Consider the following 24,666-nt stretch of genomic DNA (forward strand, 5'->3'; position numbering starts at 1 on the left):
TTTTTGGCAGCATTACTAGTTTAGATGCCCATTTTAAAGACCTAAGTTGCTCAGGAGGTACAATTTTGTGGTGTTCCTTCAATCACTTCCGAAAATTTTCCGGAATTCAAATAGCATCCTCTACCATGGTGGGGCTTGAACGTATATCCCCAGAACATTAATGATTACTAGCCCAGTGACAATACCAACACATTAATCCCTGCCTTTTAATCACTCTAAAAAAAGTACATTTCAGCCTGAACTAAATTAGGCAAAAAGAATAATTTATTTTCAGAAACTTGAGAGATGATCTTGGCAGCTTGTTCTTCTCAGGAAATGTCACTGGACCTGAAACATTAAATCCGATTTCTCTTCACAGGTGATGTTAGACCTGCTGAGCTTTTCCAGCAATTTGTTTTTGTTGTTCTTTGCATTCTTTTCTCCAAAACAATCACTATTCAAAACAGGCCAGCACTGGTCTACAGAAATGCAAGCAGTTATCAATTTACATTTCAAGGAAATCTTATGAAAATAAATCTCACTGTCCATCGACTTTCCAACAACCTGTTTTAAAGAAACCACTCCAGGTATTTCTACAAATCTTGAAGTAAACCCATTTTCCCACAATTCTTCAAACCTCAAGTTTTCCAAGCAATATTAAATGTAGAACATCTCTGTGACAATGGCTTAGCAAGCCTCAAAGAATGAATACACTACATGCAAAGGAAGAGTAAGTGTAAAGGAACATGTAAATGCCAACTTGAGTTTTTTTTAGTCTTTTATCTTTGTTGCAGTTGAACAGAAGGCAAAAACAAAACTAAATCCAACAACACTTTAAAATGAAGATTTATTTTGAAATGTGTCAAGTTCACATAATACAATCATTGTAGTCAATGGAAAAGAATTTGTCAAACCTACATAAAACCTAAACATCAAGACAGTAGACAGCTAAATGATATCAATGTAAAAACATTAGCTGCAAGAATAACAGATTAAATAAGTTTGTATAAAAATCTCCAATGACCCAGATAACGGCACATTTAGGTTTCCTAGAAAGCTATCAATGGCATGGATGCTGGCTGATAATGTCAGATATTCAGATTTTTTCAAAATTTGTTCCAAATCTTTGCTGATCATTTTTGATGTGATTGTTCTCAGAACCTTACAGACAATGTGGTTCAACAAACAAAATAGCACATAAGCCAAAATAAAAAGAGTGAAGTTGTTATTTATTAGATGTTGGCAATTTGCTGATTCACCTACATGTTGGTTAATTCTCATTGGTGGAGCAGTTGTACATGGATTTTTGAGCAGTGTCAAAACTAAATGTACCTACATCACTAGGTTACCTATCAAGAAATTTGGATTAGAAGGAAAAAAAAATCAATTAATGACGAATGAGGGTTTCTAAAACGTTGATTTAATATATAGTTGTGACATGTAAAAACTTTCAAAATGCATTTTCTGTCAGTCTTATGGAGTACAGCTAGAAGGGAAAGTTCTGACATTGCCTCTATTCAACAATGCTTGGTCTTAAGATTTCACTGTTCAGAACCACAGTGACATTTATTAAAGTTTTAAAAAAATATAGGATACTAAACCATTACGATTTAGGCAACTAGCACTCTGCACAAATTAACAACTGTGATGCTAGCAAGCCCTAAATAACATCTGGTGCAGCATCTCTCAAACAGTGTTTGGAAAAGCTGTACAAATTGCACTAATGTTGTGCTAAATTAAGTCTTCACTATATTTAAAAACTCAAACATTGTTCATATATTTTAAGTATGAAAATGTGACCAAGAGCAATGATTTTATCATGATGCATTTAAAGAATTCATGCTTTACTAGCATTCTTGGTGAATATTAAAAATAGTAAATATAATGCTAAACCGCTTTGAAGAGTCACTTGTGCAGCTCCAAACTAACTTGATTGAGGGCTTGTATGTGCCTGTATAGTTGAACAACCAAAGTTCAAACAAATAATCAAGCTTTCAAAAATTTAACATCCAGTACTTATATAATAAATGTGCAAATGATTCTTTAGCATTATAAAAATGCATCATTCACCAGGACCAGCCAATACTGTAATCATGATCCAATTTTTTTTTTTAAAAAAGAGATCAATATTTCTACAGAAATAGAAAAACCATATCTAAATCTAAGTACACATGTTAACTGTTTTACCTTACCTAGTGCTGTAAATGTATCATTGTTAGTTTTGGAAAAAAATCTAACACAAACATTATTGAAGTGGATGAAGCACAAATGGCAATTGTTTTCAAAAGCCAAGATAAACTAAATGCAAATAACTATAGTGGTGAATTTCTAACACTATATAGATATTTATATATATATATAAAGCATGACCAATCTACTTGGATGCTCTCCTCACTGTACTCATACCATAAAGTACAATAAATAGCGTGAAAAATTAGAACTGGACATTGATTTATTCAAACCACAGCTTGCAACCCCCTTATTCAATGCTTACAATATTTAAATACTATATATTATATAAATGTAGTATTGTATATATAGAAGCAGCAATTTCCTAATTTCAGTATACAAAATCACTTTTGCAAAAGATACTGAAAAATGCTAGCGACTGTGCATATGGCTTCTGAAAATATTTGGGGAGAAACATATCGCTCACTTTGTCTATATCTACAATGTCTGTGTAAATGTCAGTATCTACGAAAGCTCAAAACATGAAATTGAACAAATATGTTTTCCAAAGCATATACAAAAAGTACCATGCATAATTAAGTCAAATAAATCAGTTTTCATTTTTTAAAAACTGATTAATGGTTGTTTTAAATTAATTCTGAAATGTCATTTGATTGCTCAAAGCTTATTGAAACTGCCTAGTATCCTAGGAAGGCAGATACTATATGACATTTGAGCCAAATGTTGGGAAATGCAAAAGCTTGCACGAAAAATGTGCAATTGTGATCAGGCACATCTCACTAAAAATGTAGTAAAATCCCAACTGTACAAATTTGTTTCAAAACAATGTACAAAAAACATTTCTGCTTCTTTATTAAAACTTTGGCACTATGGAAATTTAGAAAACCTTTATTATACTAAGAAATAAAATGTGGTGCGTGGATATTTCTTTATGGAACTAATTTTGCAACTCAGAAAAGATAACTACAGCTGAGGATTCTCTGCTTTAATTCTTTGACTCAAGCAACCGATGGTGCCTTTCCCACGTCTGTGGTTCCTACAGAGAAGAAAACACAGTAGTTTAATAGGTTTTTGAAAAAACATTATTGACGCTATTTGTACATCCATCAATAAAAATGAACATGTAGACCTTAGCAGTCCCTTCTACAAGATTATAGATAATAACTAAGTTTTTGATGACAGGTTACAGTAATGCTCAAAATTGTAGTTATTAACATTTCTAAGATTCAGTTGGACAAGATTATTCAGTGTGCTGTGAAGAACTCCCTCCCATGTACATTGTTTTCCCTTTCACATTCAGCCTACCCTATTATCTGTTGCTATTTAGCCTGCCAGAATACCTAGTTGTTGTGATATAACAGCGTAATCTGCTTTCATATACATATTGATTAACATGGAACACCATTAGGAAACAGGGCTAGATTACTTCCACTGTACAATTAAATTCAGTTCCAATACTGATAATGTACACAAATTGCATAGCTTACTGGAGCCTGAGGGAGTCTTTAAGATTGCCAATCAAATGACATCAAATGAGGAAAGACAATGCTGAATCCGTTAGAAGCCTGATGGAAAAGTTGAATCCTGGGAGATACAGGTTCAAAAAAGTTGGAAAATATAGAAATTTGACACTGTCACAGACAGGGAGTGGGCTTCATTAAAAATATGAAAGATGCTTCTTATGAAACATATACGAAACAATGCTGGTTTTGAGTACAAAAACAAATTTGCTGGAAAAGCTCAGCATGTCTGGCAGCACCTGTGGAGAGAAATCAGAGTTAACGTTTTAGATTGGGTGACCCTTTCTCAGAATACATTGGCAAAACTCTATGAACTTAATCAATAACCATTATAGATTTTCACCATTAATTTTCATATTTATTGCTTATATCTAAGAATCAGAATTTGTGCAAACTAGGGAGAAAAAAACAAATTTCAGAAAGACCCTAGTTACCAGCGCATTGTGATATTTTAAGATTGGTGAATACCTATTTTTTCAGCAAAGAACTTAGTTTCTAAGGACTGTTGTTCCCATTCCAGTAAAACGCTGATAATTGAAACATATTTATACTACCTGTGAATTACACTCCATTTATTTTGTTTGCATTCACACACAAAGCCACCAAGACACTTCTCCAACAACATCGAAAGCACTCAGAGCAATTATGGACACTAAAGTTTGTGAAGGATCACGATGAACATAGAGGGGATTGCAGACTACGTTTACGAGAATTAATTGTGGACTCAAAGTTTTAAATTACAAGTAGGGATCACAACATTATATTCTTTTGAATGTTGAAGGTTATGGGTGATTTGATCATGATTTTCATGTTATTAAAAAGGGGAACAGATAGGTGGATGGAAGGAAATTTTTTCCACTGGTTGGGGAGTCTAGGACTATGGGCCAGAGCTAAAAATTAGAGCTAGATCTTTTTGGAGTGAAGTAAAGAAACACACTAAGAGTGGTAGATATTTGGAAAATGCTAAATTTATTTAAAATAGATTACATTGATAATCTATTTGGTTACAAAAATCTAAGTAAGGAGGAAGTCAGTATATTCTGTTAGATCACAAATCACACATGATATAATTGAATGGGGTAACAAATTTAAGGAGGGGTTAAATGGCTCCATCCCTCCAGACAAGTCCATTCCAAAGTCTCTAAAAGTTGCGTCTACAATTGAAAACAATAGATCTTGCATAATATTTCAATCATGAGGAAAAATCTCAGTTAATGGATTAAATTATGACTTCCTACTAGATAACTACAAACAATAGTTAAATAAATAAAAAATTGTTTGTATAAACACAACCTATCAGCAGTATAATACAAAGACCACCAACCTTCACTTACATAAGTCACAAAAATAATTTTTATTTTGTTCAAACATAATGCAGCATTTCCATCAAGCACTGTTGATGTTGACTGGATTGGGGGGGCGAGGGAGGTGAGTAGAGAAGAAATGGCAACAATGACAAGCGATGAAGCCACTGCAACACTAGCAGTTCAAATGATAACCAGGGAGGCTGGTTTTCACAATTTCAAATCAAAAATTGTGCAAGAACATTTGTTAAAAGTTTTAAGACAGCTTTGTCTTGTGTATAGTATTATGAATTAAATCAGTGTCTATAGTTATTTCTCACTGAAGAATATTTCAATGATAGATCTACAAAGTGTACGAATTTCAGAATATCAAAAACCCAACTTTAAGATCCACTTTCTGAAGTTAGCCAAGGATTAAAAATTCTAAAATAAAGCAACTTGCAAATTGCAATGTGTAAGAGAACCTCCTTCCAAATGCTCTAATGGTTACAAAATAAATTGAAAATTAATTTTTACTTCAAGTAATTTGCTAGAAATTCAAATTTGTTAAAGGGATTTTGAGGAATATTTAATGTGCTAAACTTGACCAAATGTTATCTGATGACTTTTGGGCCCAAAACAAAAGCACTGCAAATCAGAGCCCAGAGAGCCAAAAAGGTTATAGCAAATCTATTTCAGATTTCATTTGCATGTTGCTTCAGATGCCACATGGCTATGTAAGGCAGTACACCAACTTGATGACGACCAATTTTGGGCTGACTACTTCACTGGCTGCAGTCTTCAGACATGTCAGAATGGAAGCAAAGTAATATAAGAGAATGGACTGAACAATGCACGTTATGATGCTGAGCAGCTGGGAGAAATATACTGCTGATTCCCACAGGTTATTTATTGAAAAAGATTTTTTTTCGCTAAGGCTCTCACAAACCCCTGAGGTAGCAGTAGGATCCAAAATCCTGAATGGAGGCCATATATTGGTAGCTAATGAATTTCCAGGAGAGGTCCTTAAATGTTCTTCATTGACATATCAAAAAAGGACCTAAAGTCTATTTATATTTTAGATGACTACCTGAAATCCAGGTTCAGGTTCAAGATAGGACAGCCTGGTAGAACTGGTCTTCTCTATCCATAAAAAACTAATCGAGAAAAAGAAACAGAGGGGCAGAGAGAGACAGACAGAGAGAGATGGAGAAAGAAACAGACAGAGAGAGAGAGCGAGAGAGACAGAGAGACAGGCAGAGAGAGAGACAGGCAGAGAGAGAGACAGGCAGAGAGAGAGACAGGCAGAGAGAGACAGACAGAGAGAGAGACAGAGAGAGAGACAGACACAGACAGAGACAGACAGGTCCAATAGGCCAAACGGTACTGTATCATACCAAAAGATTGACAGACAGATAGGAAGCAAGCGCATTTCTGATGCGCTGGATAGTAATGAAATGGGACCCATGTTTGCAGAACAAAATGAAATAAATTTATTGTTCCTTCCAAAAAAAGGCATAAAGGTTAGTAAAGTTTCATTACTAGTGGTCAACATGCATATCCTCTACAAATGTACTCTCAACTTAAACAGAGATATAAAGATTTACAACTGTTAAAGCAGGTAATAAATGGGTTCTTTACATTTTTTTGTGTACGTGTTCCATCTATGTATTTTCATAGATATTTCTCTTGTTTAGTGCCAAAGATCACATTGTAGGCAAGTCCTTGTTCTATGATACATCTAATATCTAGTCATGAAGGGAGCGCAAAGATTGATGTTAGAGAATCTTGCTTCTTGGATATGTCACAGGGCTTCTTATGATAGGAACTTCAGAAAATAGCAAATGAAATGTCCTTATTTACAGTTTACATGGCTCCAAACCACTAGTTTGGAAGAATTATTCAGCAGTAAAGGGAACCTTACTGTAAAATTACAGAACCAGTTAAGAGTCAACCACACTGCTGATCTGGAGTCACATGTAGGAAAGATCTGGTAGAAATGGCAGTTTCCTTCAAAATGGCCATTAGTTAAACAGATGAGTTTGTAAACTACAGTCAATATCAGTCATCGTCATGGTTAGAGATTTGTTTTATATCACATAGTTTAGGAACAGAATTCAATTTAAATTAGTCACCATGCCTCAAAGTATTCATCTGATCCACTGGATTTCTACTCTATCACCATTGTCACTGGCTCTCCGCAGTTTGGATTATTTTTAGATTTCTAATGCATACCTGACATTTCCCCCAACTTTATTTGTACCAACATGTATGTGTCTCAACATTATTTACGCATTGGGGCTTCTTGAGTCTCTTGGAGAGAGTATTCAGGAATATCCCAATGGTCTCAGAAATAATGCTGAATTGGGAAGCACAATCCTGAAATATACCCCGGTATGTCTTGAGGTTCAAACAGAAAAATTGAAATATGTAGTGTAATATCTGATGGCCCACTTACATATAAGTTTGTTTGGAGCAGCTACAAGTATTTGGCGAACAATCAAATAATTTGAGACTTGATAAATTTTTAGTTTACAATCATAGTACAAAATTCTAAATTGATAGATATCTGTTCATATTTTCAAAATAAAATGTGTCTAATTGAATCCCATGATATGGATTCTATCCATAGTGGACGCTGCATGCCTATAAGCTGAACTGTAGAGTCATAGAGATGTACAGCATGGAAACAGACCCTTCGGTCCAACCTGTCCACACCGACCAGATATCCAAACCCAATCCCAAATGCCTCTTAAATGTTGCAATTGTACCAGCCTCCACCACATCCTCTGGCAGCTCATTCCATACAGGTACCACCCTCTGCATGAAAAAGTTGCCCCTTAGGTCTCTTTTATATCTTTCCCCTCTCACCCTAAACCTATGCCCTCTAGTTCTGGATTCCCTGACCGCAGGGAAAAGACTTTGTCTATTTATCTCCATGCCCCTCATAATTTTGTAACCTTTATAAGGTCACCCCTCAGCCTCCGATGTTCCAGGGAAAATAGCCCCAGCCTGTTCAGCCTCTCCCTATAGCTCAAATCCTCCAACCTTCGCAACATCCTTGTAAATCTTTTCTGAACCTTTTCAAGTTTCACAACATCTTTCCGATAGGAAGGAGACCAGAATTGCATGCAATATTCCAACAGTGGCCTAACCAATGTCCTGTACAGCCGTAACATGACCTCCCAACTCCTGTACTCAATACTCTGACCAATAAAGGAAAGCATACCAAAAGTGACAACGTTTATATTCAGTACATATAGATTAAAATTTTGATTGCACTCCTACCAAACACAAGATCAATAAAAAATATACCACAGCATCTGCGAGTTTTGAGAAGATTTGTAGCTCAGCTGGTCAGTTTGCTCACTGAGTTGGTAGATTTGTTCTCAGACATTTTGGTACCATACTAGATATCATCAGTGAGCTGCTGACGAAGCACTGGTGTTCTATCCCACTTTCTATTTGTGTGTCTTGGTCTGTTGTGGTGGTAATATCACTTCCAGTTCTGTTTCGGAGACATTGGTAAATGGGGTCCAAATCTATATATGTTTGTTAATGGAGTTCCGGTTTGAATGCCAGACCTCTTGGAATACCCGTGCGTGTCTTTGTTTAGCTTGAACCAGTGTTGATGTATTATCCCAGCCGAACTGGTGTCCCTCTTCATCTGTGCGTATGGATACCAGTGATAGTCGGTCACGTCTTTTGGTGGCTAGTTGGTGCTCCTGCTGGCTAGTTTTTTGACGGTTTGTCCAATGTAATATTTGTTGCAGTCCTTGCAGTGTATTTTGTGTATGATGCTCGTTCTGCTGGTTGTTGGTACAGAGCCCTTTAAATTCATGCTGTGATGCATGCAACAAATATTACATTGGACAAATCAGCAAAAAACTAGCCAGCAGGATATGTGAGCACCAACTAGCCACCAAAAGACATGACCAACTATCACTGGTATTCATACACACAGACGAAGAGGGACACCAGTTCGATTGGGACAATAAATCCATTCTGAGACAGCCTAAAGTAAGACATGCACAGGAATTCCAAGAGGCCTGGTATTCAAACCGGAACTCCATTAACAAACAGATTTTGCCATTTAGCAACCTCTCAGAAACAGAACTGCAAGTGATAGCACCCACCACAACAAACCAAGACATAAAAATTGCAAGCGGGACAGAACACCAATGCTTCATCAGAGGCTCACTGATAATGTTACCTACTATTGTGACAAAATGTCTGAGAACAAATCAACCAGTTCAGCGAACAAACTTGTATCTCATACCACAAAGTAATTAACTGCACATGCTCTTCATTGTTTGCAAAATAGAAAAGATCTAATCATTTCCAGTATCTAGGTCCATTCAAACAGATGGAATAAAAGCTATCCTCAGATCTGTTAAAAGTTCCAGGTGACACAAATCCTAAAAGGGTATGTAGTTGTAACTGATATGGTTTCTCAGACAAAACTATCCATGCGGTACAACATCTAAAAAGTGGTGATATAATTCATTTTGCAAATCAGGAAGTGCTATTGCATTGCAGAGACAGTTTTAGATAGTAACTTACACTTGTGCCCTCTTAATTCAGCTGCGTGATCCCAAATTAAACATTATTTTAAATTCAATATGCAATATTGCTTTAATATGCAGACACCCAAGTATCTGTCAATAAATATAAATGTAATATCAATTGGTATACTCCGTGAGATGCTTTAAGTCACTTATTCAAAAGCCATTCAATTGTAAAATGTTCTATTGTATTATATGTATTTCTATCCTGAATTAATATTTTGATAGAATAGCACAGGAATTAATAAAGCAAATGATTCACTCAAAGTCGGCAGCATCAAAAGTGTTTAGATAAACATTCTTCTTTCAGTATTACACTGAAGTATAATTTCTACATGTGGTTCTACATCAGTTTCAAGTGAACATAAAAAAAGTTATTTCCATAACTCACATTCATATTTTTGAATTCTCTATAGAGAATTGATCATCAGCTTCCATTACTTGGTTGTGTTTTTGTGAAGGAGGCTTCCATACGTCACTGCTACCACTTACATCAGAGGCATCATCCTCATCTTCCTGGCTAGCATTCTCTTCCCCAGGCCAATCTTCATCCTCTTCAAGTGCTTCATTTTTCTCATCGTCACCAGGGTACTGTCCATCTGAATTATTGCTCTCAGAAGCTCCACTTTCTGTTTGCTTTTGTACAAACCATTCCCTAATGCTCTCATAACTCATTGATGATCTTGCAACAAGATCGTCAAGGTCCTCTTCATTTAAATATTTGTGTTTCAAATAGTACTGTTCAAGAACATTTTTTCCTGAAGAAGCGTGGCTTGAAGATACTTTGCCGGTTGATATTCCACTCCAGCTGTTTGCCCTTCCAGTACCTCTGAGCCTTCCTCTTCCTCGTGATCTACCTCTTGATCGACCTCTGCCTTTATACTTTTTGTAGTACACTTGGGTTTGACCATTTTGGCTGTCCACATTTCCAGTTTGATAGTAGTAGTACCACTTCAGGTTTCCATTTTTCCAAGCATATCTGGTATCTCCAAACCAACTTACTATATCAGTTCTGGCCAGTCCACTCTCTGCTGCTAATCGGTCATATTCCTCTGGGGAGGGCCACTGTGTGCGAACAAATGCACTTTTAAGGAGATGTAGTTGCTCTGGAGTTTTCTTATATAACCGACTAGCTGCAGCAGCCATTACCCTTGGTATTGCTAGTCCACTTGCCAAAGATGTAGTATGAATTTGTCCATAACTGGATTTGGCAGATACCCCTTCAGACTCTTTGCCTTTAATGTCAACCTCATTTCCAACTGCTTTTCCATTCTCCTCGTTTTTGTCTTCTGAACTTTTAGCTTTCCTTCGTTCACAGAACCAGACATCAATCTCCCTCCTTGTGAGTTTTGTATCAGTCCTTAGCTTGTTAACCTCATCGTCAGTAGGGAACGGATTTAAAAGGAAACTTTCTTCGAGGAGATGAAGCTGCTCTACCGTTTTCTCTTTGAACTTCTGTGGAGTAAAATCAGGGAAAGCATTCCGCCCATGTTTGCGCTGTTGATTTATTACAAGGGATTCTGGTGTTGTTTCATCACCAGAATCTAAAACAATAGTACTACTGACCTCAGGAACATTGACATTTTGATTACATCTTGAGTTCCTGTGATTATATCTCGTGTCACTGAACCACTTCTTTATATCACCCCTTGAGAGGCCGGTTACTTGTATAATTCGAGCAATCTCTGCATCACTGGGAAATGCATTTCTATTGAAACTGGCTTTTAGTTCTGTCAGTTGCTCTTTTGTCTTCTTGAGGCGAACACCATATGGATCCATGGCTGGGGCAGAAACAAGAGAACCTCCTTGTGTAGCAATCTGAGGAAACTGTGCATTGTTTGCCCGTTTTGCTTCTGGACCTGTATCTCCTTCCTGTGCTCTGCGTTTTTGCCACTGAGGCATTTGATTTGCAACTCCTGCAACACTGACTGTAAGTGGAGAATTTCCAGCAATTGCATTTGTATTAGCAACCTGTGCTAAGACAATGCCTGGCTGGCCAACTATCTGACAAGGCTGAAGAATGTGTTGCAATCCATTAGCTGATGTTGAAATCTGTGCTGGTATGACAGTAATTGTTTGTGGTATGGTGTGCACACGTCCATTGAAAAGTTTCTTCTTGGCATCATCCACCTCCTCTGGGGTCCAACTGATGCCATGCTTGAGGCGCTGAGCCGTGAACCAGATTTTAATCTGTTCCTCTGCATATTTTGTCTGAGTCTTTAGTGTTGCAACTTCTGATGGTGTGGGATAAGGAAATTTGTTGAAGGAGTTCACAAGGTGAGTATTTACATCCATATTAGTGTTATAAGTTGGAATGCTATTTACAGGTATCATAACTTTTGGAACGAAATTAGTTGCTGGAGATGATATCACTTGACTTACACCTACTGAATCAAGTATTACTCCATTTGTTTCCTGGTTAATACAAATTCTACTGGTATTGGTCGATCCGGAGACTGAGTTGGTCCCCAGTGTCTCATTGTTTTCTTGATCAGCAGTAAATTCATCTACTAAACTAGAAGACAAAGAAATTCTTTTGGTCTCAGTTTTATTTTTAATCATTTTCATAATTGGAGTTTTACTTATTGAAATTCCTGTTGGGGTACTTTCAGTGTTTTCTGCCTGGTCTTCATTTGCAGAACCACTACTGCTACTTGATTCTTCAACAGTCTGTTCAAAGACAGTTTGATTATTGTGTTTTACCATTTTAAGCTTAAAGTTAATTTCACCTGAATGGTATCTGGCATTGTGATCATTTAGAGTATCATATCTTTTGGTTGTAAAATTACATTCCACACAGAAGTAGGATGGATTAAGAATGACATTTGGGTGCTTTGAGTCAACATGCAAAGTAAATTCATTCAAGTCTTGTGTTTCAAAAGTGCAATATTTACATTCATAGCCTCCTTCAAGTCTCTTAATTTGGATATCTTGCACTTCTTTTTCTGGAAGATTCTCATCATCGATTACTGCACCATCTGCTGTCAAGCTCTCATCAGAAATATCTGGAGGCAGATCAACTGTAATCATGTCCAATTCTGGGTCTTGGTCCAGGATCTCACTGGCAGGAACCATGCAAGGAATTTTAGATTTCCTTTTACTGGCCATGCTCAGTGGTAAAAAAATTGAATGTTTTTTCAACAACTACAGAACCACTGGAAATTGATCTATTTTCACTGATATTGTGCTGGTGCACCTTCCCACAGGCAGTAGCTCTATCACATGGTATTCATCTGTAAATAAAAGTAAAGAAAACATAACTTTGGGATTATAAATAAAAATTGTTTAACTGTATTGAAATTCAAGACCATCATTTTGATGCATTACATAGGAATATAAATGCATTAAAGATTGAAGTTTCCTGATCTCAACAGCATTCATATGACATGAAAGATCACATATTTAGCTACAGAAAGGGAGAGCAATTTTAAAAGGTATTGTCAATGTATTCCATCAATTTCCTTGCAGGTTGCTTGTGGTACATCTACAAAAAAAAAATCACTGAAGCACATGGGAGACATTTAAGTCCAAATTCAAAGAAGAATCATATGACTGACTCAGAGCATTTGAGGTCTGAGATTTGAGGGGAAGAGTACAGAAACGGAAGCTATGTAACCAAGGAAAATCATAAATTATTTAGGTTTTTGCTCCTGGTTTTTTTCCAAATAGAAGGAACACTGCAAGGCTGATAGTGAGGACTTCAGTGGTTCAATGGCTGCCCTAATAAGTATACTTAGTCTTTTACTTGATTATACAACTACAAAACAATTCTTTTCAACATTTAAAAACAGCAAGCCCCTCAAAAATCAATGAGGGAAATGATATTCTTTTATGATATTGATTGAGGAATAAAGAATGACCAGGACAGCTGAGAGAATAAAGTCACAGAAAAATCAGAGCACAGTAAGTAGTCATATGGCCAACGGATCCAATCCCAGCCTATGTAAGAGCAATTTAACTTGTCTCATTTTTGTTAATCCTACAAATGTTTCCCTTTAATAGCTTATCCAATTCCTTTTTGATAGCCACAACTCACCAGCCTTCATCAGTGTAAAGAACTGCATTCCAGATGTTAACCACTTGCTGTGCAAAAATGTTTTTCCCCCAATACTGCATTTGGTTCTTTTCACAATTATTTTATCTTTGTCCCCTCTGATTGTTGGCCATTCTCCCAATCAGAACAGGTTCTCTTGCCCAACTCTTTTTAGAACACAGAACATAGAACAGTACAGCAGAGAACAGGCCCTTCAGCCCACAATGTTGTGCCGACCATTGATCCTCATGTAAGGTAAACCTGATGTACGAACCCTCAAATTTCTGTGACCATATTGATGTCCAGCAGTCCCTTAAATATCCCCAATGACCTCGCTTCCACAACTGCTGCTGGCAATGCATTCCATGCTCTCACAACTCTCTGCGTAAAGAACCCGCCTTTCCGCCAAACAGCTTAAAACTATGACCCCTCGTGTTAACAATTTCTGCCCTGGGAAAATGTCTCTGGCTATCAATTCTATCTATGCCTCTCATTATCTCTACACCTCAATTGGGTCCCCTCTCTTCCTTCTTTTTTTCCAATGAAAAAGTCCAAGCTCAGTCAACCTCTCTTCGTAAGATAAGCCCTCCATTCCAGGCAGCATCCTGGTAAACCTCCTCTGAACCCTCTCCATAGCATCCACATCTTTCTTATAATAGGGCGACCAGAACTGGACACAGTATTCCAAGTTCGGGCTAACCAAAGTTTTATAGAGTTATAGAACATTACAGCGCAATACAGGCTCTTCGGCCCTCGGTGTTACGCTGCCCTGTCATACTAATCTGAAGCCCATCCCACCTACACTATTCCATGTACGTTCATTTGCCTGTCCAATGATGACTTAAATTAAACTTGGCGAATCTACTACCGATGCAGGCAAAGCATTCCATATCCTTACTACTCTCCGAGTAAAGAAACTACCTCTGACATCTGTCTTATACCTATCTCCCCTCACTTTAAAGTTGTGTCCCCTCGTGTTTGCCGTCCCCATACTTGGAAAAAGGCTCTCCCTGTCCATCCTATCTAACCCTCTGATTATCTTGTATGTCTCTATGAAGTCACCTCTCAACCTTCTTCTCTCTAATGAGAACAGCCTCAAGGCCCTCAGCTTTTCCTCGTAAGGCATTCCTTCCATACCAGGCAACATCCTAGTAAATCTCCTCTGCACCTTTCCAAACTTCCACATCCTTCTTATAATGCGGTGACCAGAACTGTACACAATACTCCAAGTGTGGCCGTACTAGAGCTTTGTACAGCTGCAGCATAACCTCCTGGTTCCGGAACTCAATCCCTCTATTAATAAAGGCCAAAAAACTGTATGCCTTCTTAACAACCGTGTCAATCTGGGTGGCAACTTTCAGGGATCTGTGTACATGGACACCGAGATCACTCTGCTCATCTGCACTCCCAAGAATCCTACCATTAGCCCAGTACTTTGCATTCCGATTACTCCAGCCAAAGTGTATCACCTCACACTTGTCCACATTAAACTCCATTTGCCACCTCTCAGCCCAGCTCTGCATCCTATCTATGTCTCTCTGCAACCTACTACATCCTTCGTCACTATCCTTAACTTCACCGACCCTGGTGTCGTCCGCAAATTTATTAACCCACCCTTCTAAGCCCTCATCCAGGTCATTTATAAAAATGATGAACAGCAGTGGACCCAACACCGATCCTTGCAGTACGCCGCTAGTAACTGGACACCAAGATGAACATGTTCCATCAACTACAACCCTCTGTTTTCTTTCAGCAAGCCAATTACTGATTCAAACTGCTATGTCTCCCACAATCCCATTCCTCCGCATTTTGTATAATAGCCTACTGTGGGGAACCTTATCGAACGCCTTGCTGAAATCCATATACACCACATCAACCGGTTTACTCTCATCTACCTGTTTGGTCACTTTGTCAAAAAACTCAATAAGATTCGTTAGGCACGACCTACCCTTCACAAAACCGTGCTGACTGTCCCTGATCAGATTATTCTTTTCCAGATGGTTATAAATCCTTTTTCAAACACTTTACCAACAACTGAAGTGAGACTCATTGGCCTGTAATTACCAGGGTTGTCTCTACTACCCTTTTTGAACAAGGGAACCACATTTCCTATCCGCCAGTCCTCAGGCACCATTCCTGTAGACTTTGATGATTAAAAGATCAATGCCAAAGGCTCGGCAATCTATTCCTTTGCTTCCCAGAGGATCCTAGGATAGATCCCATCCGGCCCAGGGCACTTGTCTATTTTCACACTCTGCAGTATTTCTAATACCTCTTCCTTGTGAACCTCAATCTCTTCTAGTCTAGATAAAAGTACCTCTGCAACAAGATCTCACGGCTCTTAAGCTCAATCCCCCTGTTAATGAAAGCCAAAACACCATATGTTTTCTTAACAACCCTGTCCATTTGGGTGGCAATTTTAAGGGATCTATGTACCTGCACACCAAGATCCCTCTGATTCTTCACACTGCCAAGAATCCTGTCTTTAATCCTGTACTCAACTTTCAAGTTCGATCTTCCAAAATGCATCACTTCGCATTTATCCAGGTTGAACTCCACCTACCACCTCTCAGCCCATCTCTGCATCCTGTCAATGTCACGCTGCAGCCTACAACAGTCCTCTATACTGTCAACGACACCTCCAACCTTTGTGTCATCTGCAAACTTGCTAACCCACCCTTCAATTTCCTCATCCAAGTCATTAATAAAAATTACAAAGAGTAGAGGGCCAAGAACATAGCCCTGTGGAACACCACTGACTTCCAGGCAGAATACTTTCCTTCCACCACCACTTGCTGTCTTCTGTCGACCAGCCAATTCTGTATCCAGACAGCTAAAATTTCCCTGTATCCCATTCCTCCTGACCTTCTGAACAAGCCTACCATGGGGAACCTTATCAAATGCCTTGCTAAAGTCCATGTACACCACATCTACCGCTCGACCCTCATCAACTTGTCTAGTGACATCCTCAAAGAACTCAATAAGATTCGTGAGGCTTGACCTACCCTCACAAAGCCGTGCTGACTGCATTTAATCCAGCCATGCTCATCCAGATGGTCATAAATCCTATCCCTCAGAATCCTTTCTAACACCTTGCAGACGACAGACGTGAGACTGACTGGTCTGTAATTGCCAGGGATTTCCCTACTTCCTTTCCTGAAGAGAAGAATTACATTTGCCTCCCTCCAGTCCTCAGGTACGACTCCAGTGGAGAGCGAGGATGCAAAGATCTTTGCAAGCGGCGAAGCAATCACATTTCTCGCTTCCCAAAGCAGCCAAGGACAAATCTGGTCTGGCCCTGGCGACTTGTCAATCTTAATGTTTGTCAAAATTTTCAGCACATCAGCTTCCTCAATCTCTATCCGTTCCAACATGCTTACCTGCTCCTCAATGGTTTCATTCACTACAAGGTCCTTTTCATTCATAAAGACAGAAGCAAAACTCATTTAAGGCTTCCCCTACCTCCTCAGACTCTATACACAAGTTCCCTATGCTATCCCTGATCATAATCTTTGAGCTCATAATTTTGTACACCTCTATCAAGACTCCCATTAAACTTTTTTTCTTAAAATGAGAATCCCCAGCTTTTTCAATCTATCTACTTAACGAGAGTCTCTCATCCCCAAAACCATTATCATAAAATCTTTCTAAACAACGACCAGGTTTTAACTGGATAATGTCAATAGATGTTTGGTTTAATGTTCTAAGTGTACAGAATAGTCATGGATTAAACACCTCATCTGAAAGGAAACAAATCCAACATCTGTCTCTTACTAATGCATCGAAGTACTAGCCCAGATTATGTGGCCATGTCACTGGAACAGTCCTTGAATCTTTGTTTGACATTCTGAATCAGAAGTGACAGTGGCAGTACTGAGCTGAGCTTCAAGAACACAAACAGAGCATCGAAGACAAGTCCCTATTTGCACAATGTTTCCAGAAAATGGGAGTCCTTTACTACTTTAAGAAAAGTTCTCTGATAAGAGAAATAACACAAGTGTGGCTTTAATTTGAATGCAAGCTTAAAAATAAGATGAGAGCTCCATTTAGAGTTATCTATCAATGGTGTTAGCACACATCCTCGTCAACCACTGCAGCAAATAAAGTTGCAAAATATGTGATCCTTGCCAAAAAAAAAGTTGATTCAAAAATAATTAAGGGAGTTTAGAAGTAATGCTAAAAGTCTAAGGAATAATCTAGCATAAATTTACCAATGTGCAAACCTAATCAAACCTATATAGAGATTCTGGTATGACAGGTCACTTGATTTCATCCCCAGCTGAATATGACATATTCAGATTACATACTGTTACAAGTAAAAATTTCTTGTCTTGTTAATCCATAATAAAAGAAAAACCAAGGTATAAACAAACTTTGCAGAAAAGTGAAAGACAAGGAGTAGGGTATTCATCCCATTGGGTCAGTTTACCGTTCGATATGATCAAGGCTGATCGACTATTTCAATGGCATACGTTGCTCTCTCACCATAACCCTCAATATCTTTAGTTTCTAAAACTCTATTTCTTCATTAAGCACAGAGATTTGACCTCCACAGCCTTCTATGATAGAGAATTCCAAAGGTTCATCACACTCACTGGAGAAATTCCTTTTCATCTCAGTCTGAAATGGCCCAACCCATATCCCGAGACTTTGATTCCTTGCTCTGGACCACTCTAGCCAGCGAAACCTCCTCCCTACAGCCTATTTGAATTGTGTGTCTCTCAATGGGATCCCCTCAAAGTAATAACAATTATAATAGTAATTGTATTTTGTAAAATATATATCAAGCTGATTTTTCCACTGGCCAGATCGTCATTATACCCGATTGGATTAGAAGTGCATATGGGAACGCTGTGGAATGCCGATCTTAGTAGACTCGGAATGAATTTCCTGCTAACTGAGTTTTGAATTTAAGTGATCTGAATACAATTCCTCGCAGTTTAACAAATACATAGAATAGTGATATTGAACTAATCCAGTAGTGTAAAGGCTGAACTCATGATACACAGGCATCTGTGTGAATTTAAATGTAGTTAATGAGTTAACTAAATCTGGAATTAAAAAACTAGTATCAGTGACAGTGACCATAAAACTGATGTAAAAGCCCACCTGGATCACCAATATCCTGCACAGAAGGAGGTGTGCCATCGTTATCTTTGCTGCTCGACATGTGACTCCAGACCCACAGCAATGTGGTCAACTCTGAACTACTCTCTGGAACAGCTGAGGAATTCACTCAGTTGTCAAGAGTGTGGTTAACCAGTACTACTTCATTGATAATCAGGGATGGACAATAAATGCTGGCCTGACTAGTGACATCCACATCCTGTTAATTAATGAGAAATGTTTACTAATATCACAGAGATATGACTACACTTAGCTGCTCTATCAATTGTACAATGTTTTCATTTGGGACAATAACTAATTTATGAATTCAATGGATTAATTTAGGAGAATTTCAAAATGGCAGCAATGTATTTCTGAACGACACCAGAAGCAAGTTACTAATAAGTACGTACGTTTTAATTAGATACCTAGAAAGAAAGTGTTTAAGATATTTTTAAAGTTACACTATTGTGATTTTTGCAAACACAAAAACTCAACGGAACTTCAAAATTCCAAACAGCTAATTTTTGCTGAAGAACATTACACACCAGTGAGTCACAGACCTCAAAGTCAGAAAAACAGATTACTCACGACTTGTTAGATTCTTCATGAGAAATGGTACAAATTCTATATTCCATAGCCCCCCTTGAACTATTTCCCAGACCTTGAGAAACATGGTACAGATAAAAACACACTTATTCAATTTATGACCCAGAATGAAATACAGTTAACTTATAACTGAATGTATAGTGCAATAATTTTCTTGTTAAAAATCACAACACCAAGCTTGCAGAGATTACTCTCACAGACAAGGACACAATCATTCACAAAATAACAGCATACAAGTAAGCATCAAATTATTTGGAGCAGGGTCTCAATTTCATTCTTGCAAAAATGGTGACTTACCATAGGGTATGCACTTAAGAATAATAAATTGGAGGATTGATAGTTACGTCAAATTTACAATTTCAGAAATTCAATAGTGTTTTCATTTCTTCCCTAGATACGAAGAATTTAAACACCTCTTGTAAGTATAGGTACCAGTATTTAGGTGCTGTACATGTAGTTACTCCTTATATGACAATTCTGAGCAAGCTGTTAAAATTGGATGTGAGACTTAATCACCAAGGTTTCAACGTCTTTCTGCAAGTTCATATTTTAACCCACACTTCAGAGTGGGAAGATAATTGGCTTGAATTCAGGTGTGGTGATCATGACTTAACCCCTATTTGCCTTCAAAAGAATGTGGTCTTCTCCCTTGTAATATGGAACCTAACAGGAGTTATATCTCAGCAGCCCTGCTTTGCGATTGTGTCACTTTCGATGTATCTGCAATCTAATGGTAACTGCATGGCAGCAACTTTATGGCTTTCTTGCCAAACCATTTTGGCAGGAAGAAGTGTGGAGCCAGAACAGGTCCAAAATTGGATACAAAATTGGCTGGAAGGCAGGACATAGAGAGTGGTGGAGGAGAATTGCATTTCAGACTGAAGGCTTGTGACCAGAAGTGTGCCGCAGGAATCGGTGCGAGGTCCACTGTCTTTTGTCATCTATATAAATGATTTGGATGTGAATGTAGAAAGTATGGTTAGTAAGTTTGCAGATGACACCAAAATTGGTGGTGTAATGCACAGCAAAGGTGGACACCTCAGAGTACAACAGGACCTTGATGAGATGAGCCAATGGCCGAGGAGAAGCAGATGGAGTTTAATCCAGATAAACATGAGGTGCTACATGTTGGTTGTGCAAATCAGGGCAGGACTTATACACTTAATGATTAGGTCCTGGGAAATTTTGTTGAAGAAAGTGGAGTTGCAATGAACAGGATAGTGAAGGTGGCGTTTGGTACGCTTGTCATTATTGGTCAGCGCATTGACTATAGGAGTTGGGAGGTAATGTTGCAACTATACAGGACATTAATTAAGTGACTTTTCAAATGCTGCATTCAATTCTGGTCTTTGCTATAGGAAGAATGTTGTGAAACTTGAAACGGTTCAGAAACAATTTAGAAAAATGTTGCCAAGGTTGGAGGGCTTGAGCTCTAAGGAGAGGCTGAATACACTGGGGCTATTGTCTCTATGGGGTTGGAGGCCAAGGGGTGACCTCAAATGGTTTATAAAATAATGAAAGGCATGAATAGGATGAATAGCCAAGGTCTTTTCCCCAGTGTAAGGGAGCCCAGTGTAGAGGGCATAGGTTTAAGGTGCGAGAGAAAAGATTTAAAGAGACCTAAGGTGCATCTTTTTCATGCAAAGGGTGGTGCGTGAATGAGCTGCCAGAGGAAGTGGTGGAGGCTGGTACAATTACAACATTTAAAAAGCATCTGGATAGGTATGTGAATAGGATGGGTTCAGAGGAATATGGGTCAAACGTTGGCAAACGGGACTAGATTAATTTAGGATATCTGGTCGTCATGGACGAGTTGGACTGAGGGGTCTGTTTCTGTTCTGTACATCTCTATGGCTCTAAAAGTCCAGGCTTTATTCAACCATAAAATTCTCTCAAACTCTCTTCATTGTACTTCCCTAACTCCTTCTGACTCTAGTGGTGGCACTGTATCACTCAACATTTTGCTTTTGCTTCAGCTGCCAAATCTTATGCAGCGAGGCTCTTGAATATAGCCTGCCACAATCCCCATGATTTCAATTTAGTGTAAGTATTCTTGCACTTTACATGGCACGTGAATAATGCCACCAATTTTGGAAAGCCCTAAAATACACAAAGATATTCTCTGGTGTTTAACCAAAATGTCTGAATGATTAGGACACACAAGCAGTCATCCAGTTTGGAAGCATCATTGCCCTGAAGCATTGTCTAAAACCAGCCAGTTTTTACAAAAACAAATCTTCAACTGGATCTTAAATCAATTGCTGTCAATGTATCTTGAGAGCATTGTCAGTTTCCACGTTCACTTCCTAGAGATACATCTGTACTAAACAAACATACAGTTAATCTAGCCATTAGACCACAGCTACATTGAGAGTGACGCTATCAAAATGCAGGCTGATATACAACTCTGGTTAGGTCTCACATCACAAGAGAAATCAACCTTTTCTTCAAGAGAAAATTAGTGAGAGGTGAATATTTGGCTAGAGATTTAAATCTAGAATTTATTTGGACTGCAGGATCATCATTAGCACCGCATAAAAAGTACAGCCAACACAACAACCAAAATACCAATATTCAACTTAACTTTCATCACCCCCCCATCAAGTAATAAATGATCAGAGGAACAACAATATGTACTGTGCTTGCAAGTTTTGCAAGTCCTAGCAAAACAAAGAGAAAAATGAATATGAGACAAGGATGAACATAGGATAAGGTGTTAAAGTCTTCAAACCATTGCAAAATTCTTGGCACCTCACGAAAGACACCATCTCATATTCAATGATCTGACTGAATTATTATTCTGGTTCTCCTGAAAGTTTCATTCATTTCCAAACATTTTTGTCCAGCTTTGAAAAGAAGCCATAAAATTGCAAGGCATTTTCAGAGAAAATAAAAATCAAAAATAAAGCTTCTACTCAGTACCTGCTCTTTGCGGAGTCAAGATTGTGCTGCTTGCTCTCTCACCTTTGAGGCCATTCTTGTCAGTCATGAGTTTCACAGCTGCTTTCAGTCCTTTGTTATGTTCTGACTAATGCTTACATTCTCTCTCTCTCCTTACTCAGTTCCAGTAGATAGTTTTTGCTTGCCTAATCCCAGACGACATTAGCTAGAGTCAGGGCAAGGCAAGCAATGCACTGATTTTCTTAACAGCACATTAACACCCCACCAACCCCTGTCCCAGAGGAATCGCAATTCCAACATTCAATAAAGGATGAAGTGACCCTATAAAACAAAAGAAAAAAAATGGAGAAAAACACGAACAGCCAGAGAACAATAAATCTATACAGAATTGTTGGACAAGGGATAAGTATTCATTGCAGGAGGGAGGAACAAACCAGGTGGAAAAATATAGTACAGAAAACGGGGGGAAAGTTCAGAAATCAGACACAACCTTGTTTTGGTACTTGACCATTTGGGTGTAATATGTGCTTTGTTCAAAATGGCTAGATTAGGATTACAAAAAATTCTCAAGTAATATCCTTTCATCTGATTTATACTTGTGTTTGCTTCTATTATTGGCTGTCTACACTGTCACAAAAATCTCAAATTCCTATCTGTCTGGTACATATTTTAAGTTTAAAAATGCTTGGAATTTGCAAGTTTGAAAATAAATCACCAAATTGAAAGATCATACAAAATGTAGTCAAACATTCATGAGGTCTTTTCCCTGGGGTGGGAGAGTCCAGAATTAGATGGCATAGGTTTAGGGTGAGAGGGGAAAGATTTACCAGGGACCAAAGGGACAACTTTTTCACGCAGTGGGTGGTGAGTGTATGGAATGAGCTGCCAGATGAAGTGGAGGAGGCTGGGACAATTACAACATTTAAAAGGCATGTGGATGGGTATATGAACAGGAAAGGTTTAGAGGGATATAGACCAAATGCTGGCAAATGGGATTAGATGAATTTAAGATATAAGGTGGACATGGACAAGTTGAACTGAAGAGTAAGTATCCATGCTGTATATCTCTGTGAATCCATAACTCTATTACATTCAGATTGGCATTAATGGTGAGTTTGTGTCACTGCTCTGACTTTTCAACTTGATCAATTAAGCTCAAATGTCAAACAAAACATGCATGTAAAAACAATGACTGCAGATGCTGGAAACCAGATTCTGGATTAGTGGTGCTGGAAGAGCACAGCTGTTCAGGCAGCATCCAAGGAGCAGCGAAATCGACATTTCAGGCAAAAGCCCTTCATCAGGAATCTGATGAAGGGCTTTTGCCCGAAACGTCGATTTCACTTCTCCTTGGATGCTGCCTGAACTGCTGTGCTCTTCCAGCACCGCTAATCCAGAAACAAAACATGCAATTTGGTTCTGAAATCATTCTACCCTAATAAGAAGTCACAAAAACCATGACAAGGCTTCCATTTTTGCTGAATTGCACTGCTTTTTGGACAACTTCACATCAAAATTATAGATTGGTTTGTGTTGGAACTTGCAAATAAACAATCTGAAACACCTTCAATCAACCCCACGTAAATGAAAATAAAATGGTGCTTCAATGATTTTCATTAGCACAATTCAGGTTCAAAAGACAAATGCTCAACATTCAAGAGATTGCATTTATATAGACAGATTGACACAACAGAATGTCCCAAGGTGCTTCGAAGGAATGCTATCAAGGACATTAGCATGTTCCTTCTAGAAAGTGCAAACCCTCCAAAATTTTGTTTGGCATTATAACATGATGCATTAATATAGTTCTTTTTAAAATTAATTATCTTAAGATACTTCAGAGTCACATTATCTGAGGACTAAAATAAAGCGCATAAGGCAATGAGTGTCCAACACCAGCCCCTTCAAATCATGACTACCATCGACACCACTAACTGCTGGCTCAACGTGGAGAGGATCGCACATATTAAACCTGTTGGACAGAGCACAGTGAGTGAAGATTGGGGACAATATTTCATCCTCACTAACACTTGAGACTGGAGGCCCCCATGGGTGTGTACTCAGCCCCCCACTGTACTCACTGTATACCCATGGCTGTGTTGCCAAATATCAGACTAACGCCACTAACAAGTTCACTGATGACACCACCATAGTTGGTCGAATTTCAGATGGCGACAAAACAGACTACAGTCGGGATGTGGAAGACCTGGAAAAATGATACACTGGGAACAACCTAGCTCTCAATGCTGGCAAAACCAAGGAACTCATTAGTTACTTTCGGCGGGATGTTACTCATGCCCTCCTACACATTAACAGCACAGAGATAGAACGAGTGGAGAGTGTCAAGCTCCTGGGAGTGGTCATCCACACAAGCTTTCTTGGACTCTTCATGTGGATGCACTGGTTACAAAGGCCCAAAAATGTCTTTTCTTCCTCAGGCAGCTGAGGAAATTTGGCATGATGGCAAATACCCTTGCCAA

At 38.4% G+C, this 24,666-nt stretch overlaps 2 protein-coding genes across 2 annotated transcripts in view; both read right to left on the reverse strand.

Moving 5' to 3' along the window:
* Positions 1-807: 807 nt before the first annotated feature.
* On the reverse strand, positions 808-12,645 carry zhx1 (zinc fingers and homeoboxes 1). The gene is made up of 2 exons (XM_087986214.1): positions 9,929-12,645; positions 808-3,205 (listed from the first exon to the last, which is right to left on the reverse strand). The coding sequence occupies exon 1, from the start codon at positions 12,643-12,645 to the stop codon at positions 9,931-9,933; it is 2,715 nt and encodes a 904-aa protein (XP_087842340.1). The 3' UTR covers positions 808-3,205; positions 9,929-9,930.
* atad2 (ATPase family AAA domain containing 2) overlaps positions 12,646-24,666 on the reverse strand; it is a 93,468-nt gene continuing 81,447 nt past the window's right edge. Inside the window, exon 28 of the mRNA XM_087986212.1 lies at positions 12,646-12,770. Within this exon, the coding sequence (XP_087842338.1) occupies positions 12,756-12,770 (15 nt within the window). The 3' untranslated portion in view covers positions 12,646-12,755. The remainder of the gene's footprint in view (positions 12,771-24,666) is intronic.

The sequence above is a fragment of the Chiloscyllium plagiosum genome, unplaced genomic scaffold (genome assembly GCF_037043375.1).
Source record: "Chiloscyllium plagiosum isolate Xiang-an unplaced genomic scaffold, Cpla_swu_hap1 HiC_scaffold_4, whole genome shotgun sequence".
NCBI lineage: Eukaryota > Metazoa > Chordata > Chondrichthyes > Orectolobiformes > Hemiscylliidae > Chiloscyllium > Chiloscyllium plagiosum.

Excerpts from the sequence above, each read along its gene's own strand:
- zhx1 (XM_087986214.1), bottom strand. The coding sequence starts at position 12,645 with ATGGCCAGTAAAAGGAAATCTAAAATTCCTTGCATGGTTCCTGCCAGT.